This window comes from Melanaphis sacchari, unplaced genomic scaffold (genome assembly GCF_002803265.2).
Source record: "Melanaphis sacchari strain LSU unplaced genomic scaffold, SCAv2.0 Contig0_pilon_pilon, whole genome shotgun sequence".
NCBI classification, from domain to species: Eukaryota; Metazoa; Arthropoda; class Insecta; order Hemiptera; family Aphididae; genus Melanaphis; species Melanaphis sacchari.
Window position 1 is genome coordinate 18,189,397 of NW_020270366.1, and position 24,395 is coordinate 18,213,791.

Here is a 24,395-nt window from a genome sequence, read left to right on the forward strand (position 1 = left end):
CTAATTAGTTTAATTTTTTATTATTTATTTTTGATTAAATATCTTCTACTTCTTAGAATCATGATGATCTATCGTGTATTGCTATTGTATGTATATTTATATATATATATATAATATGTATATATAGGTACTAACGTTTTGAATGCGAATAAATAATATTATTATAACTATTTAAGTTTATATTATTTACATAAGTTATATTAATAGAAGTTTTACTGTGGAAATTTAGCTTATATTCAACTGTTGTACAATTACTAGTTAATGAAAATTAAAAAAAAAAAAAACCTATACCAATTAATAAGTAATAACTAGTCACATAAATTATTAGTTTTAATATTCTATTATAATAATAATTATATTAATATTCTTGTATGTAGTTATACGTAGATATTAAATTCATTTTAATCATTAATCATAATACATAATATATATTATATAATCTAGTTTAAAATAAACATAAATAATAAAATGAATGAAATTTTTTTAATTTATAAACATTAACAACTATTTTTTTATACACACGAAAAAAAAAAAAAAATTGGTTAATTCTTCATGTAACAAATGCAATATTATACATTTGAAATTTGTAAATTTCCTGACTATAGTTAAATAAACTAAAATAATTGTATGATATCTGCTGTTTTGTATATTTAACAGTTTAATACATATAAACTACTAGTTTTTTAAATATGTTGTATCACTATATTTATAACTTGCCTATAATATTTTTATATTATATTAATATGTATGTTTTATGTGAAACTGTTTAAAAATCTACGCTGATCATCGTACAACAATATATTTTGACTCAAAAATCTGTTGAGTATAGGCTCAACAAAGACATTTTGATTTATAGTTTCATATTCCGTAGAAGAGAAACGCCGATTTTAAGATCAACGTTTTGACGTGTCATGGTCATAATGACAGCTTGATTTTACACTGGATATGTGCATAAAATCGTTTATTATTCGAATAAATTTCTCACGTTTAGAGTCATTTATGTCGCTTTTATTCAAAAATTGTATTTTTTTTTTTTTTTAAATAGATGAAAATCTACCGGCTGGAATACCTAATTATTTTGTCCACATTAAATTATATATTCCGTTAGCAAAAATTTGCTTGTTAAACAATAATAAATCTATAACACGTGTTGCTATTAATTGTCTGTGTACGAACCATCAGTTATCCAAATAAAAGTAAATAAACTATTTTCATTTTTCTTTCTGTATAACGCGAATTTACACAAATGGCACTCACCTAGTATTATAAGAATTTCAATAATATTGAAATACCATTCTGCATATATATCAGAGACAACCTACTAAAAAACTTGGGACAAAATGTAGACAATATAGTAGTATCCAAGTATATAATAATTATTTTTATTTTTTCTCAAGTGAGACCTGCGTGCCAACGATATAAAACGAAAGCAATACTAGACTCTACAACATAGCAGTATAAAATAATAAGTTAGTTAGAGGTATACTGTTTAAGGGAAAAAAATAAATCTCCATAAAATTTATCTATGTGTATTATTATAGTTTAACACGTAATAAGAAACGCGCGTATTGTATTAACACTCACTCTTACATCGATGAATGCCATTTTCGACGTTTATTATTTAGGTGAAGTAAAAAATAATATTATGCTCAAGATACATATTTTAATACTGTTTGGGGATATCAAACGTTATGCATTCCAATCGTATAAACTCAATATTATTGTTATTATAAGTTTCTTTTTTCCTCGAATCATACCTGAATAGATCTTGGGATACTGTCGATATTTGTAGTTTGTTGAACGTTTTTCAACATTTTAAACTATCAAATATATATAAATAAAAATTAAATTGCATACCAAAATAATTATGGATTGTGCATTATATTATTATTTTGTACAAATACGCATATGATAATATCATAATGTTATGATGTACCAAATAAAAACTTAATTTTTCTACTATAGCCTGTGTAACTAATGAATAAGTAAATTAATTTTATCATATCGTAGCAGAAGTTAAATATTCGTAATTAAATGTAATATAATTACGTATTATAATATATAAATTGTAAGTAATAAATGCTGCTTTTTATTTTAGTAATTATACGTTGTCGTCGTAATAATAATGATTAGTATTTAAATACTTAACAATAATATTTTATTACAATAAGCTTATGTGTTATAAAATAAGTTAACAGGCATAGTTTTAGGATCGATTTTAATATAAAATCTCTAGGAAACCAAGGGGGGAGGGGTTAACTTAAAGAGCTCAGTTCACCAAAAAGTTCTTCTAGCCAACTTAATATAAATTATATGGATAATTAAAATATTTTTAACGACATAATTAATTGCAGTGAATATTAAGAGTGTATTTAATTTTTTTGATTTAGAGAATAAAATCTAAACAGTAACTAAGTTTATAAAGTCTTTAGCACCTGCATCCAATTCGATACAAAAACAATAGCATCAACAAATACTATAATATAAAACGCTAGAAATTTTAGTTAATTTAAACCCTGTAATAGATAAGAAATCGCCAAATAATGGATTTTATGGATCTCATAGTTTTGAATAGAATCTTTATGAATAATTGTTCATACCTATTTACCTGTGCCTAGATAAATGTTATCCAGTTTTATATTTATATAAATTTTATTTAACACTAGAGTTAGTAAAAACATTGGCAATGATGATATAAATTATAACTATACACTGCAGTTATAATACTATACAAATCATAAATCAAAATAATTATAGTTTCGTGCCAATTCTTTATACTTCATAGTATCATTTTTTCGCAGTCATATTAGGTTGTCGTACCATCTAATGAATGTAAACGAATCACCGGGCAATATACTCAAATACCCATACACTGCAGTGTGTTATGCGTACAATGTCCCGTTGGAAGAGCATACTTATAATAAAATATAATGTTTTCATTAACATTACTTTCTGCGTAAAGGCTGTGCTCAATGCCCGACGCACATTCAGTAATTATGTTTCATGACCCCCTCGTGACGATAGCTGCGTCCTGCGTGTGCAAAACAATAATATAATATTTTAACACCATTCAACAGTATGATTACAATAATATTGTACGGATATCACATCTGAGTCATAAGTACTTGGACATCTATAGAATACGACAGTCAGTAATGCTGTTATACATAAATATAATATTATAGTGTATATCTACAATGCTAAGGAATTTTACCGCTACAGTCGATCGTCTCATATTTTGTTGAGATAATGTAATGAATATTTTTGTACTTTTTAAATTATATTGTAATTTTGTTGTTTTTTTTAATATACATACGTTGTCGATTTATTTCAATACTTACATACAAAAGCGGTTATAAAAAAAAAATAAATAAATAAAAATATTTTCTCCACTGCAAAGTGAAACATTGAATCTTATTGTACCTATATTTGGTAGTCAATGGAGCCAATAGGCTACATAAAATCATTAAGTATAACTATCGATATAATAAAATAACGATTAATATTGATAAAACTAAATACCGATTATCTTTGTTATTATTTAGTACCTAAGAAAACTGTAACCATAAAAAAAAATGTGTTTTTATCTAACTCAAAAAACATATTTAATACTTTTTTTTCTCAAAATTTTTTACTTGGCAATCTATTATAAGTTTGAATAATAAATTGAATTCATAAAATAATAAATAAAATAAAATAATGACATGAAAATAATAAAATTAAAAAAATCTCCAATTTGAAGTACCTACTGTATCGTGAGATATTAGTTACAATAATAAATTAATAAGAATAAAGAAATTTTAAATAATAATGAGTTAATATTATGTTAGATGCCATAATGATCTATAGGTTTTTAATATACAATATATTGAAACAATATTTAACTGATAATTACTAACCTGAGGATTTATGTGTTATTTAAATTATATATTAAATAAAATATTTTAATAATTTATGTTAGGTACTCTATACTTTATATCTAATATTAATGGTCAATTCAATATTACTTATAAAATATTTTGATAACATTAAGAGAACCTCATACCTGCATACTGTGTTGTCTCCAATATACAAATGTACAACATAGTAAATTTTATGTTCACAATGATCTATTTTACCCTGTTATTTTTTAAATTAGATTGAATTGATGAAATAAATTAAAGTTTAAATCATTATATAGGTCATAAAAAATGTTGTATTAATATTTTGATTAAGAAGCCATTGAAATTATAGCGTTTTTTTTTAACTGCATAATTGTTTTGAATATTAAAATATTTATAGCTCATGTAAAATCTACTATGTTATATATTTTCTAAACTAAGATAACGCATATGGATATGTACTTCTCTTAACATCAATTAGTTATCATTTAAAGAACATTTGTAGTCTACAAAAATAGTATAATATTACACTGACTGCACAATGTACATAACGCTATATCATGGTTTGTATTAAATAATTATTTAAGTAGCTAATTACCATTTTATACTCTAAATATTCCAAAAAATAAAATGAGACAATTTTCATTAAAATTACTTGTTATATTAAACACAGTTATAATTATAAATAGGCAGGCCACGAATTTATAACTATAATAATAACTAGTGACTAAAATTATTAAAACTACAAAATGAATTTAAATATAAATCAAAATAATAAGAATATTTTAAAACTAAATTTTGTTTTATAATATTTAATTAATTCATGGTAGCTATGTATTTTGTATAATAATATTATATCCTAGAAAAAAAATTATTTGTTTATTATTTATATTACAAATGGGATATATTAATTAAAAAATGGGAAATTTTTCAGAATAAGTTAGAGTTTTGGTGTTAGCGCGTCTTCAATACTCTTATATCTACAACTTTGAAAATACCAAAAAAATAAATTTGTATTCTATGTATATTTTATTTAATACCAAAACAATTTTAGTTGAATCTGATAAAAAAAGAATAATAGAATTAGTCAATCTTTCATTGATATGATAGACAAAATGCATAGATGCTTTTCATATCAAAAATCTAAAGCGCTTTGTGCTGTCAAACAATATAATATCGATGTATATATATATATATATATATATATATATATAATATATATCCATTGACATACGCTTGAACGCGTACATTAAAGGTATATGTATATATATATATATATATAATAAAGCCATGTAGGCATACACAGAAACCTATTATTTTTTTAACCAAAAAATTATTACACTCACACTATATAATATTAAATTCGTTTATCACGTGCACGATTACAATATTATAACCTGTTAACATCGATGCACCGTGTATCATATACTCAGTCATACACATTATGTTATATTTATCTCACAATGTTTTTGAATATTTATTACACAACGAGCATATAAATTCAAAAGGCTGATGTTAAATATGAAAATAAAATAATAACACTTAACATTGCATACAAAATTATGTATATACGATGTTATAATATTTCAATAATAAGTTATGTAGATACTCTATTTTTTTTACACATACTATTTTGTTTTCATTCAATTTAGCATAATATAAAGTGATAAATAATTAATTAATTGGAATAATAATTTTTCTCAATTATGTAGTTGCTGCTTTATTAGGAAATATCCAAAAAAAGGTTTAATACAAATGTATAGTAACAGTAGAAAAAATTGGAGTATGTATTTACTAAAAAAATAAAGAATTTACGCTAAGCAGATTGGAGAAAGATACCAAGTGGCAAGTATTATCATATAAAATCAATGAATATGTTAGGGAACAATATATTGAAAAATTTAACACAATTCAAGTACTTAGATTGTCTTCTAACACAAGACAATGACCTGAAAATGAAAATCAATATAAGTATACAGAAAAGTAAAAGTGTTAATTTGGATATCAAAATATACCAAGCTTAAAATGTACGAGTGTATAAGGATACCTAATAGTACAAAATAAATATATATTAAAAAATTTATACTTTTAATAATCTTATATGCTTCAAGTACATTATTTATAGTAAAAAATCTAGAAATTAGGATTAATTTTATCCAAAAGAAAAATTCACAAAAAAGTATGTAACTTAAATGTGGTCATGTTAATAATCAAAACATGATATTGGAAAAAAAATATGAAAATAAACTATATAAACTCCTACAAAATATAGGATAATATTAAAGAAATTTCAAAAAGAATACTCTTTAAGACAGGTAATGTGTAAATAAAACAAGAGTCACTATTAAGGACATCTATCAAGGAACAAATTACTAGTAAATGACCATTAAGAAGACCACGGCGATATTTTTAAGAAGATTATGTCAAACATCGCGAGGAAAAGTAGAACTTAATTTTCAGCAGAGGATAACAGAAGTTGTACGGACAATTGGAGAAAAATTTGTTGGGCATTTAGTCTCAACTATAAATTAGAAAAGAGGTGGAAAAAATTATTTTGTACTCATTCTATATCGCAGATGGTAATTTGAATTTATTGTCATAACATTTATTAATGTTTCGCAGCAATTCGACGTTTAAGTTTTTGCTGTAATCGAATAAATAGTCCTAAATCGTTAGTAATTTTATTAGTAGAATAGCTATTTACAAATTTATATAGTTTGTATGTTATTGTCATGTTAATCTCTTCTTCCGCATAATAATAATTATTTTCGGAATTTGTACTGTCGCTTAATTACATTCTAATAGGTTTATTATAGATATCTACGGTCGACCGATCCGTTACAACCGACACCCTACGTAGTTTTGACATGACGACATATATAGTCAGATATTGTATCATAGACTACTTAGGTAAATAGCGAGTCCACTGACGACATATATTTTATAATAATATCATACTTATCCCATAGTCGATCTAAACACTCTCATCATTACCGTGTTCACGTCCGTGCATATTACGTTTTTATTCGTCGTCGTACAGGTACCTGACGATAGTAATGTACAATAACTATGGCGATGACGATGATCATTTAAAATGGGTGGACAACCAAATCGGTGAATAAAAGCAAGGAGTTCGCTCGTGTCTGACTTAATGCCACTGATGCATCATGCGTGTACAGTACGCGTTTGTCATAGTGGCCGCCAGCGCGGCCGTCGTCCGGGTTGACGGATATCTCGACGTCTTGTCCAACGTGTACAACTGTAGATCAACAGACTTGGACACGTGTCTTAAAAGCCAACTGGCGCGAACCATCGATGAAATATCGGATAGGAATGAAACTTATCGGCTAAACCGGTATCTAACCGTTACCACGGCCGGTAACCACCGACAACCGCTATCGCCTGATGATAACTTGGGTGCGAAATTTTTGAACTTTTTCAACACGCTGCAAATCCATTATCAACCGGAAGAAGAAGACGGATCAAATGATGACGTTTTCGAAGGTATCATTTCATCTCTACAGCCAGTATATTATTGCTCTAAAATTATTCGTATATAGATAAGAGAATATCATAACATTTATACTTAATTGTATTTATTTATTTATTTATTGTATGGAGACCTATTGTTTAGGTTTTTCTAACGATAAATCTATTTTCATTGTTAATATTATATTTTATTGTATTTTTGTATAGTCGCAATAATTGCACTATACCTCTCCCTTGGCTTTAGACGAAAAATGTGTATTTTGAATTATACATTTTAATCGTATTGATAACGGTTTAATTTAACGTACAAAAATCGATTACAGGTCGTAAAAAAAAAGGAGGTAAAAACAAAAAGCACAAAATGGGATTGATGATGGGATTTACGGCGATGGGCATGACTATCGTCGGAGGTCTATTTAACAAGATGATGATGGGTGGTGCGATATCAATAGCCTTGAAAGCACTAATCATAGCCAAAATCGCTCTGATTCTAGCCGGTACCATGGCAATAAAAAAGCTATTAAGTGGTGGTGGTATTGGTAGCGGCCAAGTCAGCATTCATCCATCGTGGATTGGTGGCGGAGGCAGTGGTGGAAATGAACAACATTCCGGATACCGAAGAAGTTACGCAGCGCTACAGCCAAGTATGACTGCCGCTGATGCGTTGCCTTACAAAGAACAAATTGATTCTTACAGCAATACCCATTATTCCAGATAGTTCGGCAACGCAAAAGCCTTGCGATGAACTATTAGCCAACTTCGTTAAGTGTATATTACAATATATTTAACAAAAATAAACTTTGTGACGACAAAGTCTCTGATGGTGTACACATAATTTTTTCACATAGATACTTAACTGATAAAAATATGTGAACAAAATCATTGTTTGAATACATTTGTTTTTCGGTTTTGGGAGTAAATAATAATATAATATACATAGTTATAATTAAAATTTGGTAAGACATTTACCTATGTACCTAGTAGTTATACTTTCTAATGTTTGCTTTGCTGTTTCTATAAAATATTGTAAACTTAAAAATTTACAATATTATCTTTTTTATACTTATAACATACAATGGACTAAAAATATGGAAGTAATTAGAAATATTATTCTCTAAGTACAAATTCCTTGAAAAATATTGGATGTCAAACTGACGCTGTTTGATGTATGCAATATTCCGCTATCGTGTTAAACTATGAAGGACGTTTGACTAGTCATTGCAAAAACATATTACGACCTAGATAATCGTCACCATTTTATAATTCAAAACCTAAAATATTAATAATATATTATAAATTTTCGCTGTGTTAAAATAATTAGATTATACAATTTCGATCATCTATTTTTAATATTTATTACTGTAATATTTGAAAAGCTTAACATTTTCATTTAAAACTAAGCTATAATTATTTTCTGAATTCAATATACAACAAAATTATTTGGTATAAAATAATATTATAATTTTTTTTTTTTTTTTTTTTACAATAAAACCAATTTCCTTTAAATAACTTATATTTATAAGTATATTCTAAGATAATAAAATACGTATTTTAATTTAAAATAGAATTTTACGGTACTTCCTAGAGTGAACTTGGTTGTTTCGCGTGGATCTAGCTCTGTTTTATACTGATAGCAACTCACAACACAACAGTCACATCAAGATACAGTTGTGACATTATAATATATTTAATAGTAAAATTATACGACGCATTTTTCAAAAAAATAAGTGTATTTTAAAAATCAAAGCTGAGCCTAATTAATTTTCAAGAAATTATATGCAAATAATAAATTAAAACCATTGATTTTAGAAAATATATAACGGTGACATTTAACATAATAAAAAGTTGATTTTATTAATTTAAGTAACATTTTTGGTACACGTGTTATTTGTATACTTGAGTCTTATCACTTGTGTGAGATAAAAAGGTGTGAATAATTTCTTACATGTAAACCCATAAAAGGCGATTCAGGTAAAGGTTCAACCTTTTTTTTTTCAAAAAGTTTTAACATTTTTGAAATTCCTTCACGTTATTTTAAGTCATAATTAACTCAAACATTTTTTTTTTTAATTATATTTATTTTTCTTTACCATTTTTTAAGTTTTTACTTTGTTAAATAACTATATACACATTTTTAATTTAATATTCCGAAACAGAACATTATTCAAAAATGTATATATATTATAATCAAGTTTCTTACGAGTTAGTTTAGTTTAAAGTATTTACTGTTGTAGACTAACATTTTTTTCGAAATATCTATTCCTGTGCATGGTAACTGTAGTATGCTATTCCACTTAATTTGTCTAAACTTACAATCAACTATTAAACTATTCGTTTGGTAATATCTTACTCTGTATAACAATTAAAAACTTCAAAATTCAACCTCCATATAATAATTAAGAACAACTAGGTACGTTAAGACAGCGGTACAAGTATTATAAAAAAATACTGTTTGTTTAATTAACTTAAGTACTAAAATAAAAGGTAGGTATATTTTTATTTTTTTATAATAATATTGTTAATTAATAACAAAAAAAAAAAAAAAAATTTTTGTCATCAGGCGGAGATCGAACCGTGGAATTTAATTATCTGTTGATTAAATTAGATTAATTTTACATTAAACGTATTAAATAACCATTGTTTTTTCAAAATGTAAAGTCAAAAATATGAAAGAAAGATGTCGCCTTCTAATCTAACTCTCTAATTGCACTTACACCTCCTACTACAGTTGGCTTCGGAGGGTTTAGCTTTCGAAGAGCTTATTTAGTCGAACGACATTTTTAAATCAACGACGCCATCACTGACGTACAAGTGGCTCAGTTATTTTTATAGCATTTAAACATGATTTGTTTGTTCTCCTGGTGACGAATTAAATAAACAATTTATGTAAAAAAAAAAAAAAAATGTATATATATATTAAAAAATTGTTGATGTAAATAATATGTATTTATATATATATATATATATCTTCAGAGCCCAGAGAGATATAACTTATCACTTTTATATATTTAAGAAATTGCATTTAGGTAGTAACAGTTGATATTAATTGGCACATATAGAAAACGAATGATAGAGGTACCTACATATTTTTTAAGCTTATTAAAGGTTTCAAGTGAGTATAGCTACAAAACTAACAACAGATAATATTAAATATAACAAAGTATTTAGTATTAACAAAATACATATAAATATATATATATGCATATATATTATGTACGATAAGTTAAAAAATAGAACTTTAGTTTTTCAAAGTCTAAATTTAATATATGCTTATAGGTAATAATTATAAAACACGTTTTATTTAAAAGTACATATCTAAATATGTAAATTATATACATATAACAGCTAAGCCGGTTTAAGCAATGAAATTGTCACATTCACGACATATATGTATTTACAATTTACATTTTACAGAAATCAGCTGCAAGTTTTTTCGTTTATACATCATAGGATTTCCCGTCATCGGCGTATATTTATTACACAATACATAATTTCACGGCTTTCAATATAATTTTTGAAACATTTTAATAATAATAATAAAGACGTATTTTTAAAATGTATGCATAATAATATATCATATATCATGTGCAAATATGTGTAATCCCGATAATCCAGAAAATGATTACAGTTGTTGGAGACCGCAGCACCTTTATATAGGTATATTATTTAGATAGGTACACGCTGCGGACGAATAACGACAGCAGACAGAGGCACAAGGCAGTTGGTTGGAGCGCGAAAATTTAAATTTACGCCTCTTGAATGGTTTCTATATGTCTGTAATCACGTTTTTTCCAGAGAAGTTTATTAAGTATAATATAATTTTCCGATCACCAAGCTAAAATTGAGGATTTTTTCGTCACTTCATTGCTTGGTTATATCATATAAATTCGTATTCATATACAACACAATATTAACATTTACTTAATGCCATTGACGCAGTTGTGATTTATAAACGTTGAATCTTGAGACACTGTAGAATAACTTTTGATTATCGTAGTTTATAAACGTACGTCCCGCGACAATTGTCAGTCATTATCTTCCGGTAGACCTTATTATTATAGATAGGTATATGCGATTTTGCGTTCAAGTCATAATATTATATACATAAAATTATCATATGTCTTCTGTCCAACGGACATTATTATTGAATATGTGTCTAAGTATATTAACTGTTGATTTCAAATAGCATTATATGTGTTGCAGCGATATACCTGTAACTATACCGGAGCTAGGTGAATTGGGTCCGCGATAATTTGGTTTCGTTTTGAAAGCGGTAAGTTGAGTCCCGGGTATAAAATGGTAGTAGGTAAGTTGGGTCCCGGCTATAAATCATTGGCGCAATTAGGTCTAAAATATTAAAAACTTAAAACTTTAATATTTCATATTTATATAATTTTATTTACTTTTGAATAATTGTTACAATAATACGTCATATTGCATACAGTGTGGTACACCGTCTGGACACCAATTAATTCTACGCATGATGTTAATGTGTGTATAGACAGGTATATTGTAAAATTTGACGTACTATATTATTTAGCGTGTTGACATTTTTTTCCTGGTATACAATTTTTTAATCATTTATACCATATATTATTTTTTGAGAACATAATATTATAAAAACCACATACATTTTAATTATTTTTTTTTTCCGGGACTCAACTTACCTAATACCTTTTTTTCCGGGACCCAAATTACCGAGATAAGGTCATTTGGGACCCAATTTACCAATTCCGGCTATACCAATAGATAAATTCGAGTATTCGATCACGGACATAAAAAGAACTGTTAACGACTATATCCGTTTTAATTTAAGAAAATAATATGACTACTATATATTTTCATTTATATATATTTAATTTTTTGTATACAGTTATTGAGATATATATGGATTACATCTTAGATCTTCATCTACGTTTACACTAAAAACTATATTAAAAAAATAAATAGGTAGGTAATAATTACATGATAACGTTATACCAAGATAATTTGATTGGTGCAATGTGCTTACATTTATTCCGTTTCTTTTTTGTTTTTATCTGTTGATTCCGTATATTTTATATGGTCATCTTCTCGTGGAAAATAATTAACTCCCCGGAAAAGCGACGATGGTTTGGATGAAGAAATCTGTTGAAACTCGTTTAAGTGTTCGTAAAACTTTTCACCTCTGATGTCACCAATGAACGGGTTGTGATGGCCACCAATCGATTGATGAGGATGATAATGACCGCCAACTGGACCGTGATATAAACTACCAAACGAATTATGGGTGTTAAACGGTTGATGACTTCCGAACGAATGGCTTGCTATTGGCTTCTTGTTGTGGTGTAGAAACAATGAACCATAACCCACCTACAAAAACGAAAAAATTATTAAATTGATTGATATTTATCATGTCTATCGAAATTATAAAAATAAAATCTATATCCTTGTTAAGTACTCACCACACTGGTGACGACTAATGCAATTTTAGACAAAATAAAAGCTTTTTTAGTCAGAAAATATATCGCTGCAAACATGATCGGAATCACAGAGGCAATACTAATTTGCGTAGCCAACACGTTTGGTAATAATGATCTTTTGAATATCATATGTCCTAAAAAATTAAATTTATATAATTATTCAACTACTGATTAAATATAGTATAAATTGAGCAATTGTTGATAACTTAAACCAAAAATCTAGCCATTAAGCGATCTATTCTGTCTAAATGTAATTAATTATATTAGGTATATCACATAAAATATGTTTACGTTAAAATGTATTAAAACAGGTAATCATGTATAAATTACTGATATTATAATTTATAAGTTACTGATGGATACTAATTATTGATGATTTTTTTATAATTATTTATAGTTATTAAAATGATCATATAATTGAGTGATACGTTATAATTTTATCTTTTAATACATATAAAATACTAGAGTCTTAAACTAATTTATGTTCATTCTTGATATAAAAAATGTATTATTAAATTATAAATCATATTATGGTAAATATAACAATCTGTGTAAATAATGTATGTTAGTGATATTGTGAATAATCAAAAAACGTCAACGATAATATGATTGGAACACGACAAAAATCATAAAACAAAAAAATATGATTCATTTTAAGACATAAAGCGAGATCTAGCGGTCCGAATTTACTTCATAATTTTGATTGGTTCTCTTGGTTAGAAACTAGAGGAGCCTCTGTAGTCGGTTTACTTAATTTTAAAATCAGTTATTAACTTTTTATTGTTATTCATACGGACATTAATAATTATACTATATTGTACACTTAAAATAAACTATTAATAAGAAAATAAATTAAAAAAATATAAATTTCAAAAAACGAAAAATATTTAGTAGTCTTAAATTTTTCAGTAGTAATATTTTTGTTTATTTAGGTAAGTACCAACGAAGATGGTATATGACTTGTTATTAAATTTGTGGAAACACAAAAACAACGAAAATATTAAGCAATTTTCATGTTTTATCTTTTCATAAATTTTATTATTCTTAATATATGTCATTTTTAGTTTTGGTTTTAAAGACGACAGCGTCAATTTATCCATTTTAAACTAATTGTAAATATCGTGATAACACTTATATTAATGATAAAATATAACGTATGAAATAATAAAAATACCTACCGATACCCAAACTTCGCTCGTCAAATTTACGTCGAGGATCTACAATAAAATCAATTATTCCTCTACTGGTATACGTTGGACCGATTCGCATCTGCAGTCCTGGGTATAAGAGACTCAAGTCCCAACAAAACGTTCGCCTGGAAAGCAACGAAGACGCAGCTTCAATGACTGCACCGATGTTGTACGGGTTATCGCCTGTACAAAATAGTAGGAACACAATTACAACAAACATTAAAATAATATTGTGAAACTCGATAAAATGTCATTATAACGATGGGCTGATAATGATATAATTATGGATTTTTGATGACTAAAACATAGTTAAAGATAACACAATATTTTTATTTCGCTGTATATATTACACTAATCAAACTTTGATCGCGTTGAGTCAAATTATTTTTTTCTCAGGTTCTTAATTGATTATCATGATTTCGCTGTAATAATGTAACAACTTAAAATAATAGCATAAATAAATATATTATTACACGTTAAACAATTTAATGGTGTGTACAATACCAATTAATAATTAAATAAACGATTTTCTGACGAATACCTCTCAATTCTAATAGACATAATGTTATCGTATAAATAATATTAATTACGATTTTTATAATGTATAATTATTTAACGTCACATTCATTTAAGAATTTAACAGTTTAATACAATAGTAGTAGTACAATATTGAATTAATTATTTCCCGTTGTAAACCACAGCCTCCAATAAGGTCAACCATCTGAATAATTACTAGGTAAATTAATGAAAAAAAAAACACGTTTTACGTACACTTATTCAATAAAATTTTCCAATACATTAATACAACCATGTGCTATTATAACAGAATTATTGTTATTAAAACTTTAATGAACATAATTGTGCAGCGTAAAATTTAGTTATGAATGCATATACCAACATATAATCTTACTTTGTGTATAAGTAATAATAATATTACAGGCTACTGGTTAGGAATTTGGACAGATCGCTCGAGCAAACGAGTGTTCGAGCTGCATCGTAATTTGTAATTTTAAACATAGAAATCGATGCTAGTTCTCCGTATTATTATTGATTTTTTTTTATGTGTACTGATAGCACATATTATTTCATGTACAATTTTATAAATAGAGGACAATTAACCGTTTTGAATTTGTTTTAAAGGTAGGGCATATATCAAATACACATTGTATAATTTAAACAAATATATTATCAAAAATACATCGACCCCGTCATTGTTAAAATTAAGTGGTTCATTAATTAAAAAGTATTGAAGTTGCGTACTAGATATAAATACTTAGTTACCTACTCGATTATCTTTGGCAAAAGACTATAGTGTGCTATTATTTTAGGTTTGAACGATATAAAATTATCTATTCATCGTAGAATTATTATGTATAGCGTATCATCAACCACAATTTTATAACTATTTTAAGCACCTACACATTTTATCGAAATGAAATTGAGTGATGAGGATCTGTATGATTTTTTATTAATATTATCTAGTTAAATTGTTAAAGACTTAACAAGATTTATAAATTTCGTTTATTTTTTACAATTTTTACGATAACTATTATTTTTATTTTTTTGTTTAAGCAGTCGCCTTAAAGGTATCTTTATTTAAAGGTCTATTGTAAGTTAATTTATAAATATAATGTATGTAATGTTTAGTGATTTTATAATTGATTATATAACGATACCTATTAATAAAAATAATGGTAGAATTGATTAAAAAATAAATTTTGAAGATTACTCAGTCTACTAAAAACACTACATCCAGAAACCTAAGATTTTCGTTATATCTTAATATACCTATTACATTTTATCCTATTAATGTATTATGTATAATTTGATACCATATTAAAGATAATAAACAATAATGTATTACGTATATTTGTTAAGTTTTATATACTTGACTTCTCCTGTACATTTAATTATGCGTCTATTGTGTGCATGGCCGGCGGAAGGCAGGGGTGGACTGAGCGATAGCCCAGGGCGGCAATTTTCGTCTAAATACCCATGGGCAGCATTTTAGCTAAAACTTTCGCAATTTTATAATTGTATTAATATTATTAGTATATTTATATATATGTGTTATGTAAAGACTATTTTATACTTTAATTTTATGTTTATGGCGAAAATATTATGACTATGAAAATAAATGTTTTTAGATAAACCAATATTATTGCATAATTTGTATCATATGATAACTTATTTATTTATTTATTTAGTTTTAAAATAAGGCAGCATTTATAATTTAGTCCAGGGCGGCAAAATAGCTCGCGCCGGCTCTGATTGTGTGATAAATGTGTCAAAATTATATTTTATAATATGTATAAATGTATTAGTATAGATTTGGTAACATTTAGGTCATAAATATTTTAACAATGGGTTAATGGTAATATTAGTACATAGTAATGAGTAGTTTTTAAAATTAATTAAATTGATATATTTTTATTTTTTTTTCGCATAAAGCTTGATCAAATCATAATTATTAATAACTTAATTTAATTAAAATAATTAATCAGTTAAATATTTAAATAGTATAATATTTACAGTTATTTCTGCATTTTAGTACCTGTGTTACAATGTGTTAACAATTATTGTTTTGTATTCGTATGCAGTTATATTTATTAACAAATTATCTTATTAAATGCTTTAACTAGGTTTACGATAAGAATCATTCTGCTATAAATTGAGTAAGGACATAACTATAATTATTATCAGTGATATAATATTTTGGAAGAGTAAGTGTGAATGTGTGTGTGTGTGTATGTGCGGAGAGATTGAATTTTATTTGTCACAGTTATGATTAAATCATTACTTTTTAGATACTTAATGATGTTAATTATAAACAAAAATCTGTGTTTTTATCAATTAACTATTGATTCTAAAATGCAAAATATGGATACATATCTGTACAAGTTGATAAAATCTAACGAATTATTGTATTTAAAAAAATATATAAAAGAGAGGATACGATTGTGTGAAAAATCCAAAAGATTTACAATGTACAAAAAAGATAATTACTTATATAATACTGGTTGAAATATCAAAACTATCGAATAAAACCTAAATAGCTGCTGCAAGTCACATTGTATATACATAAATACCTGACAAGCGAGAAAAACATATAATTATGGTGGCATTAATAAATTCCGTTATATTTCGATATATTTGCTTTAATATTAATTTGCCCGAAGACACTTTGCATCATACAACTTCGGTATGGTACGACAATAGCGGTCTATTGATATTTTTGCTGATGATCGCTGACGGAAAATCATACACCGAGCTTGTAATATACGTTTATCGTCGTGATTTTATTGACTTGTTCATATTCAAAATAACAGTAGTATAATAGCCAATAGGTATATATTTATACGATTGTTATTCATAATAATATTTACGGTCATCGTATCTATAGGCACAACTCATGTAAAAATTCTAGGGGAAGGCTACAGTCCTCAAAAAAACTGTTAACTTAAAAAAATGCATTAGGGTCTCATTCTCCCACCATCGCCCACTACTTACCATAAAACATTTTACTATTTTAAATTCCAAGCAAAGCAAAAAGTATATTTTACAATAATGTTTTTTTTATTTGGCATTGTTGTGAGCAAAATAATAAGCCAATCATAGAAATGGTTTACATAAAATTATGCATCCATCACTATTATTTAACTAGGTTATTCAAACATATAATAATGCAAATTTGTTTATCTGTAACACAAGAATAACAAAAAATAAATAAATATTATTTATCATTTAACTTTACTTTTTTATGGTGAGGAGGAGATTAAGTTTTAGTTAGGGCCTAAGAGGATATTATTAAGCCCCCCATCTAGTAACACTATTATATATACTACTGTATCTCCTGTTTACTGCTAAAAATGCAGGAGTTTTTTTCAAATTGTATTATGTATTATCAAATTGTATTAGGTATTTATGTAATACATATACACGTCTCTCTTTTTTAGTTGAAAATTTGAGAAAATTAAATATAAACATTTTATTCTAATAAGAAACTACATATAATTAAAGACGATTATTCTTTTACTGAGAAACGTGAAAAATAAAATATTTATATAGTATCTGAAGTAAAACCAGTAAATTATAAATAATAATACATAGCCACATAGTTATATCGATATTACAGGTTCATGAAACGTAATAACTTATACTAGTTAAAAATGATAGTCACGATAGCTCTAATAATAAATACTACAACAAATAAATTTAGACATGTGGGCATCGTAAAATATGTATTTTGGAAAACATTAAAACGGTAAAAATAGTCCCTTTACTGACATGGGTTTCTAAGACACGACGTAAAACACGACGGTGTACATAAATTAATAATTATCGTAACAACTTATCGCAACCTTCAAAATATCCATCGTGGTCAAGGCCCTCGGGCGGTGTTTACGGTGACTTTAATAGTGGGAATTCACAAATATACCTCTAAGATGAATATGATATTAATAAAATGTTGTGTCTCATCAACATTTTTTATTTATAAACCTCACAACGTGAAAAATTGTACGCCTAACACATAATGTATGATCAAAAAGGTTTTGAAATCTATGTAAATATATGTATTATACATGACGTAAGATAATATAATGAAATAAAAATATATTTGACTAATTTTGATTTTTTCTTAAATTAAATTAGAAAATATTCACAAATAAAAAATAAATAAAAACAAAATCTTGATTGAGATTTTAATAACCCAATAAGTCTGAAAGTGACGCCTATATAATACGCTTATACGTGTACGCAAAATTCTCATCGTAATGTCGACCAACCATTTAGAACTTGGAATCCACGTTCACACTCAATGAAATAGATGAATTAGATAAAATAAACGTACGGTATTATTAGTATATATAGAATATCAAGTATGCGTAAGTTGAATGTGGTGATATGATTTTTGACGTTGTACCTGTAAACAACTTTAAAACAAATGTGAATAATATTGTGAAATTAAATTTGTTTCGAAAATTATAAACAACCAATGGTTGGTCGTTTCAATAACCAATAATACAATCGATTTTAAACGATTTGTCTAATTTAATATATTGCACTCTAAAGTCACGTGATTTATCATTTCTAAGACTCTAGTCTCTCACCACTGGAATAATTGAGGAGGATCTACAAACGGAATGCATTGCGGTAGTGTATCTTACCCAAAGAATAAACTCCTCGAGGAGCAGCGAACGCTTCTACACTGGGACTTTTGGAAATCTCCAGTCCCGAATCCAGGAGCACCGAGTCCATGGATTCAGTTTGTTCAATAGCTGCCATGGCGTGCCCGTTGATACAAGGCAAGAACGAGTCGGCTCCTGCCAGGCAGCTCTTGATCGCCGTACTGACCATCGGGTTGAGGTGGTCGTTGTTTTCGCTACCTCTGTCATCATCACCGACGTCTCCTCCAACGTCCGAGTCAGAGGAATGTCCATCAGAATCGGAGAACAGGATACACTGGGTACAGCTAACAAAAATAATCAACGAGGCAAGGTAAACACCGAGTACGGACATCGTCGCCGCTAATGTTTTAACGGGTTATACACTTTCGACAAAAGTATAAATTACAGCATACGTTTTACCAATAAAAATATATTCGCGGACGGTATTATATTATCATTTAGGTGTAGGTAATGATCATTTGGACGTCGTCGCTTGCCTCGGGCTGTGTTATTATTACTTTAATACTGACGACGGACCGGACAGCGTAGATATCTGTTAGCATACGACCACAACCGCAACTACACAACGGTGCAATGGGCAGTAAGCCACCGGATCGCGCAAGTATGATACGTCATACCGATATTATAATATTATTACCGTGTTGTTGCGGATATAGTAATAATAATGTATAATATAAGCGTCATTTAAACTGTAATAACACGCACCGCCTCCACCGCTGATTTAACGGATATAACGACGGTAATGTATAATATTAAAGAAAGTTTCCTAGTTTTTCCTTTCAAGTGCATCCGACTGTTTCGCTTTTATCCGATTGTACTCGCTGTACAGGTACCCACGCAATATCGCGTGTATTTATATATTATGGTGCACTGCACTAAGGGGGAGCGACGAACGATGTACGTTAGACGAGCAATGGAAGTATAATATATTAATCGTTCCATTTTATAATAGACTATGCGATATTATATCGTCGTTCATTGTGTACCTATAGTGCAGTGTTTTTTTTAATGAATTGCTGGATCAGAGCTATCGCGATCGCGTAGTTCTCGTTCGTTTTCGATTCAACAACTTTTCAGGAGACCGGAAGAATAAGCAAAATCGTAACGTTAAAAACGAAACCGCTTCCAATAACTATGGTTTGAATTCACAAAAATGAAAATAATTTTGTCACAACATTGATCTATTTAAAACACTCACTACATCGATTTTATTATTTACAGTATACATATGTATGTTCTATCAAATATTTCGTTTCGATTGTCTGGTCATCGCATTGTACTATTGCATCAGTCTGCCGAGAAAATCGTTTTCGTTAAATTTTGTTTTAATTCAATCTTTAAAATACCCTTTAGATTAAAACATCTAAAATCTACAATTACCACACGAAGATAAAGTTATGTTTTTGTTTCTCTGAAAGCGTGATACGCTGATATCCTACAATTAATATCACGGTTGTCTTATTGATCTGTCGAAGTGTCAAGTCTATCATCAAATTATCTGCCGTTTTTTCCACATCGGAAATAATCTTTTTGCAACGTTATTTTTCCAGAAATACTTTTATCATAACCATCACACAATCATCGATCACAGAACATAATATGCATGATTTATGTTGATAATAATAATAATATTAACGTTGCGGGAGCGATTGTCAAAAGCTCATAAAATAGAATATAATTAATTTTTACCTTGAATCTAATTCAATTTATTTATTGTTTAACATGTAAACACAGATTGTAAATACACTAAATTTTGTTAAAAATTAAAAAAAAAAAATTATTTTTACCTATAAGTCAAGTATTTGTGCAATGACATGTTTCTACGAAATATACTGTACGATATTCGTCAATATTCGATTAGGAAAAGGATATAATATTTATTTTATCCAACGGAATCTGATATCGCGTTACTCATATATATATATGACGTACGTAATTATATATTATTATTTATTATATGAAAAAAATATTATGTCGCGCAAAGGTATAAAGGTATCTATGCTTTATACATAGATTTAAGCATATATTATTATTATTATTATTATTATTATTATTTTTATTATCATAGTTTTAAAAGCGCCGCTGGCTTTATAATAATATTATTTCGGGCGACTATTTTAGGGTCTAGGACAGGTTTTAATTTTATTTCTCTCCTAAACGTACGTTAGAGTCCGTCAATCGATTACTGTATCGGACTAAACTCAGCCGTCTATCGGTGTTCGCATGAACGGTCTGTTCAGAATAGATTATAAGTCCAATCTAATATTAATCCTTTCCACACCATGACGTGCAGTACAAAGTTGAGGTTAACGGCTTTACATACCGCATACATATATTATTATTATATACTGACATGTACGTATCCCCCTTCCGGCTATTATTGTCGAACGATTTAGATTTTTCCTCTCGTAATAATTAGATTGATCGCGCACTTTCTAAATTGCAGGGTCTGTAATTAACTCTAAAGCAATCAAAACGGTGCTTAGATATTATGACTTTATATAGGATGACTATTACTTATTGTACGAGTTTGAACGTGTCAACTGTACAAAATTCTTGCTTAAAAAAAAAAAAAAAATGATAGTATTCAGTTGGTCGAGTAAAAAATATCAATCTGAAATAAATCTGATACGAATTTACTTTAGAAATCTACAGTTTCTCCGCTTCGCTGGGAAAACATTCATTTTAACACAACGAAAGTTTTATTCTAATAATATAAAATATAAATTATATGCAACATCGTATTGTTTTTACTTAATAAGCATATCGACCATTTTCAAACGCAAATCGGATATACTGTTTAAGTGGCCAATACAATAATATTTTATTAACTATCTATATAGTCTAATAACACGAATTAGTGTAGGTATATTCATAGCCGCTTAGGTATATTAATTTTGAATTTATTACCCGTAACGGTATTCATTATTTTGTTACACGAATTTACGAGATTATTTAAATATTTGAAATATATAACATTATTGATGCGTCGTTTTTTGGTCAATTTATTCATAAAGTCTGTACATTTCTAAGAAATGTGGAGTTTGTAACACATATATCTCAATGACCCTTGTAAGTATGCTTGATTCGTTTAAAATTAAAATGTACCAAAAAGATTTTTTTTACGAATTATGAAACATTTTGTCACATAAAATATAAATCCAATCGCAAATAAAATGTCAACAACGAAAAGTGAAGAGGCACGTTGTGTTCAATAGAAAATAATAGTACAGTCTATTATTGTAGCACACAATTCTTATCTAACCTCTTACGTTTTATTCTAAACACATATTAATGTTGTTTAATAAACGGAAAATCGTGTAGTATTTTTTCAATGTATAAGCTATGATTCACATGATGAGTTTATCAAAACACGACTAAATGTGTGTACTACGTGTGAATGTGAGTAAGTACACTAAGACACGATTTTATTTTTCATTCATCGTAATAAGATTTCTTTTTTTTTTATAAATGGGAAAGGAACTATATAGCCACCAGCCCCAAATATTTATATATAATGTATATTGTATTATATAAACTGTGTAGGTAAAGTTTCACTTATACATATGTAAAATATGAATTAGTGTTGATACTCATAGTAATTTGTGTTGACCATTGATAAAAAAATAAAATTATATGTTTCTTAATTCATTAGCATCGTCTGGAACGCTAAACCAGTTTTTAAAAACAAATCAAGTGTACTTACATATATTTATCACACTTATTTGACACATCAAGGTTTTTTTTTTCCATTAATCATCTTATAATTGTACGAACCGTATAATATTTGTTTATTAAACACATGTAGACTTAAATACATTTGTACAAGTATGATAGGAATTATCACAATACAATGTAAAAGAAAAAATAGAATCATTTGAAAAATGGATCTTGATAAGTTTATTTTATTTCAAAAATAAATAAATTAATTAATAATAATAATAATTAATAACAGTCGGTATAATGTATTTATTTCTTCTGGTGGACAACAAGAACAATGATTTTTATATTATTTGAGAGGAGATGGACAATGATCCATTCGAGTAAGTAATGTCAAGTCTAGTTAAGTCAAATAAAGTCAAGTCGAGTCAAGGCAAGTCGAACTGAGTTCAGAGAAAAAAAAAAGAAGTGGATTTATTACAAACAAATCGGTTTTATTAAAGTACGTAATAAATAGGCATGTCTTGACTGTACACACAAAAAGTAAAATATAATTAATGGTATAAAAAATGACACAATATAACAACATAAAATAAAAATAAATATTATGGTTTGTGGTAAGAAATATTTCCGGTCAAGTGAAAAGTATTCTTTGGTCAACGGTCGTCTTCAGATTGGTATGTATAGGTTTGTACGACCGGGAAGAGCCACAGCAGCCGAGTAAGTCGTCGTACTAGTTTTTAGTGAGTGTGAGCGTGTATGTAAGTATAATAATAATATTATTATTATTATTAGACACTGGAAGAAGGAGTAAAGTACTTGTCCTAAACGTATAGGTTACTTGCAGTTGTCGGTAAGTGTCGTCTCGTGGATAAGGTCAAAGTTGTGATGCTGCAGCTAGTGTGTAATAGTGGTTATTGTCAGTGACGGTGGAAGAGTGGTGATCGTGATTAGTGTAGATAGAAAGAATAGATTTCTAACAATTTCTATTTGTGTTTTATAGACAAAACCAGTTTTGGAAATAGCCGTTTTTTTTTCTTTTTTTTCGTAATAATTCTTCTTCTCTCCTCCGGCCGACCTATATCGACACACGAGCGACGAACACACTCTCACGTGCACACACAAACATATAGTGCGTACGTGCACGTGTGAGTGTGTGTGTCACTAGGTTAACTTCTGTATTTTTAACCGACCGCCCGGGGTAAATAATAATCGTATATTATTAAATAGTTGTGTATATGGTAGTAAAACGTTTTGTTGTGTGTTGTGTGCGATCATTGTCCCGAAGTGATTAAGCAGAACCCGTTATTGACCGCCGCCGTATCGTATAGTCGCCTCCAGTGTACGGATGTCGTATAATAATATTACACGTGGCGGACGCTGTAGCTATATATATGTATATAAACGTATATATTATTATAGTTTGCATATAATAATATTAAATATTATATATATATATATATATATATATATATATATATGTATTTACGAGAAAAACGATTTGTAAGCGTAGGTGGGCAAGCG

The 24,395-nt window shown here is 27.7% G+C and overlaps 2 protein-coding genes across 2 annotated transcripts; one reads left to right on the forward strand and one right to left on the reverse strand.

Moving 5' to 3' along the window:
• Positions 1–7,048: 7,048 nt before the first annotated feature.
• On the forward strand, positions 7,049–8,216 carry LOC112598458. The gene is made up of 2 exons (XM_025344925.1): positions 7,049–7,385; positions 7,694–8,216. Exons 1-2 carry the CDS (start codon positions 7,049–7,051, stop codon positions 8,086–8,088), a joined length of 732 nt encoding a protein of 243 aa, XP_025200710.1. The 3' UTR covers positions 8,089–8,216.
• A 4,047-nt stretch (positions 8,217–12,263) lies between these two features.
• LOC112596435 lies at positions 12,264–19,761 on the reverse strand. The gene is made up of 4 exons (XM_025342114.1): positions 19,191–19,761; positions 14,011–14,205; positions 12,815–12,966; positions 12,264–12,722 (listed from the first exon to the last, which is right to left on the reverse strand). Exons 1-4 carry the CDS (start codon positions 19,540–19,542, stop codon positions 12,384–12,386), a joined length of 1,038 nt encoding a protein of 345 aa, XP_025197899.1. The 5' UTR covers positions 19,543–19,761; the 3' UTR covers positions 12,264–12,383.
• Between the last annotated feature and the right edge of the window lie 4,634 nt (positions 19,762–24,395).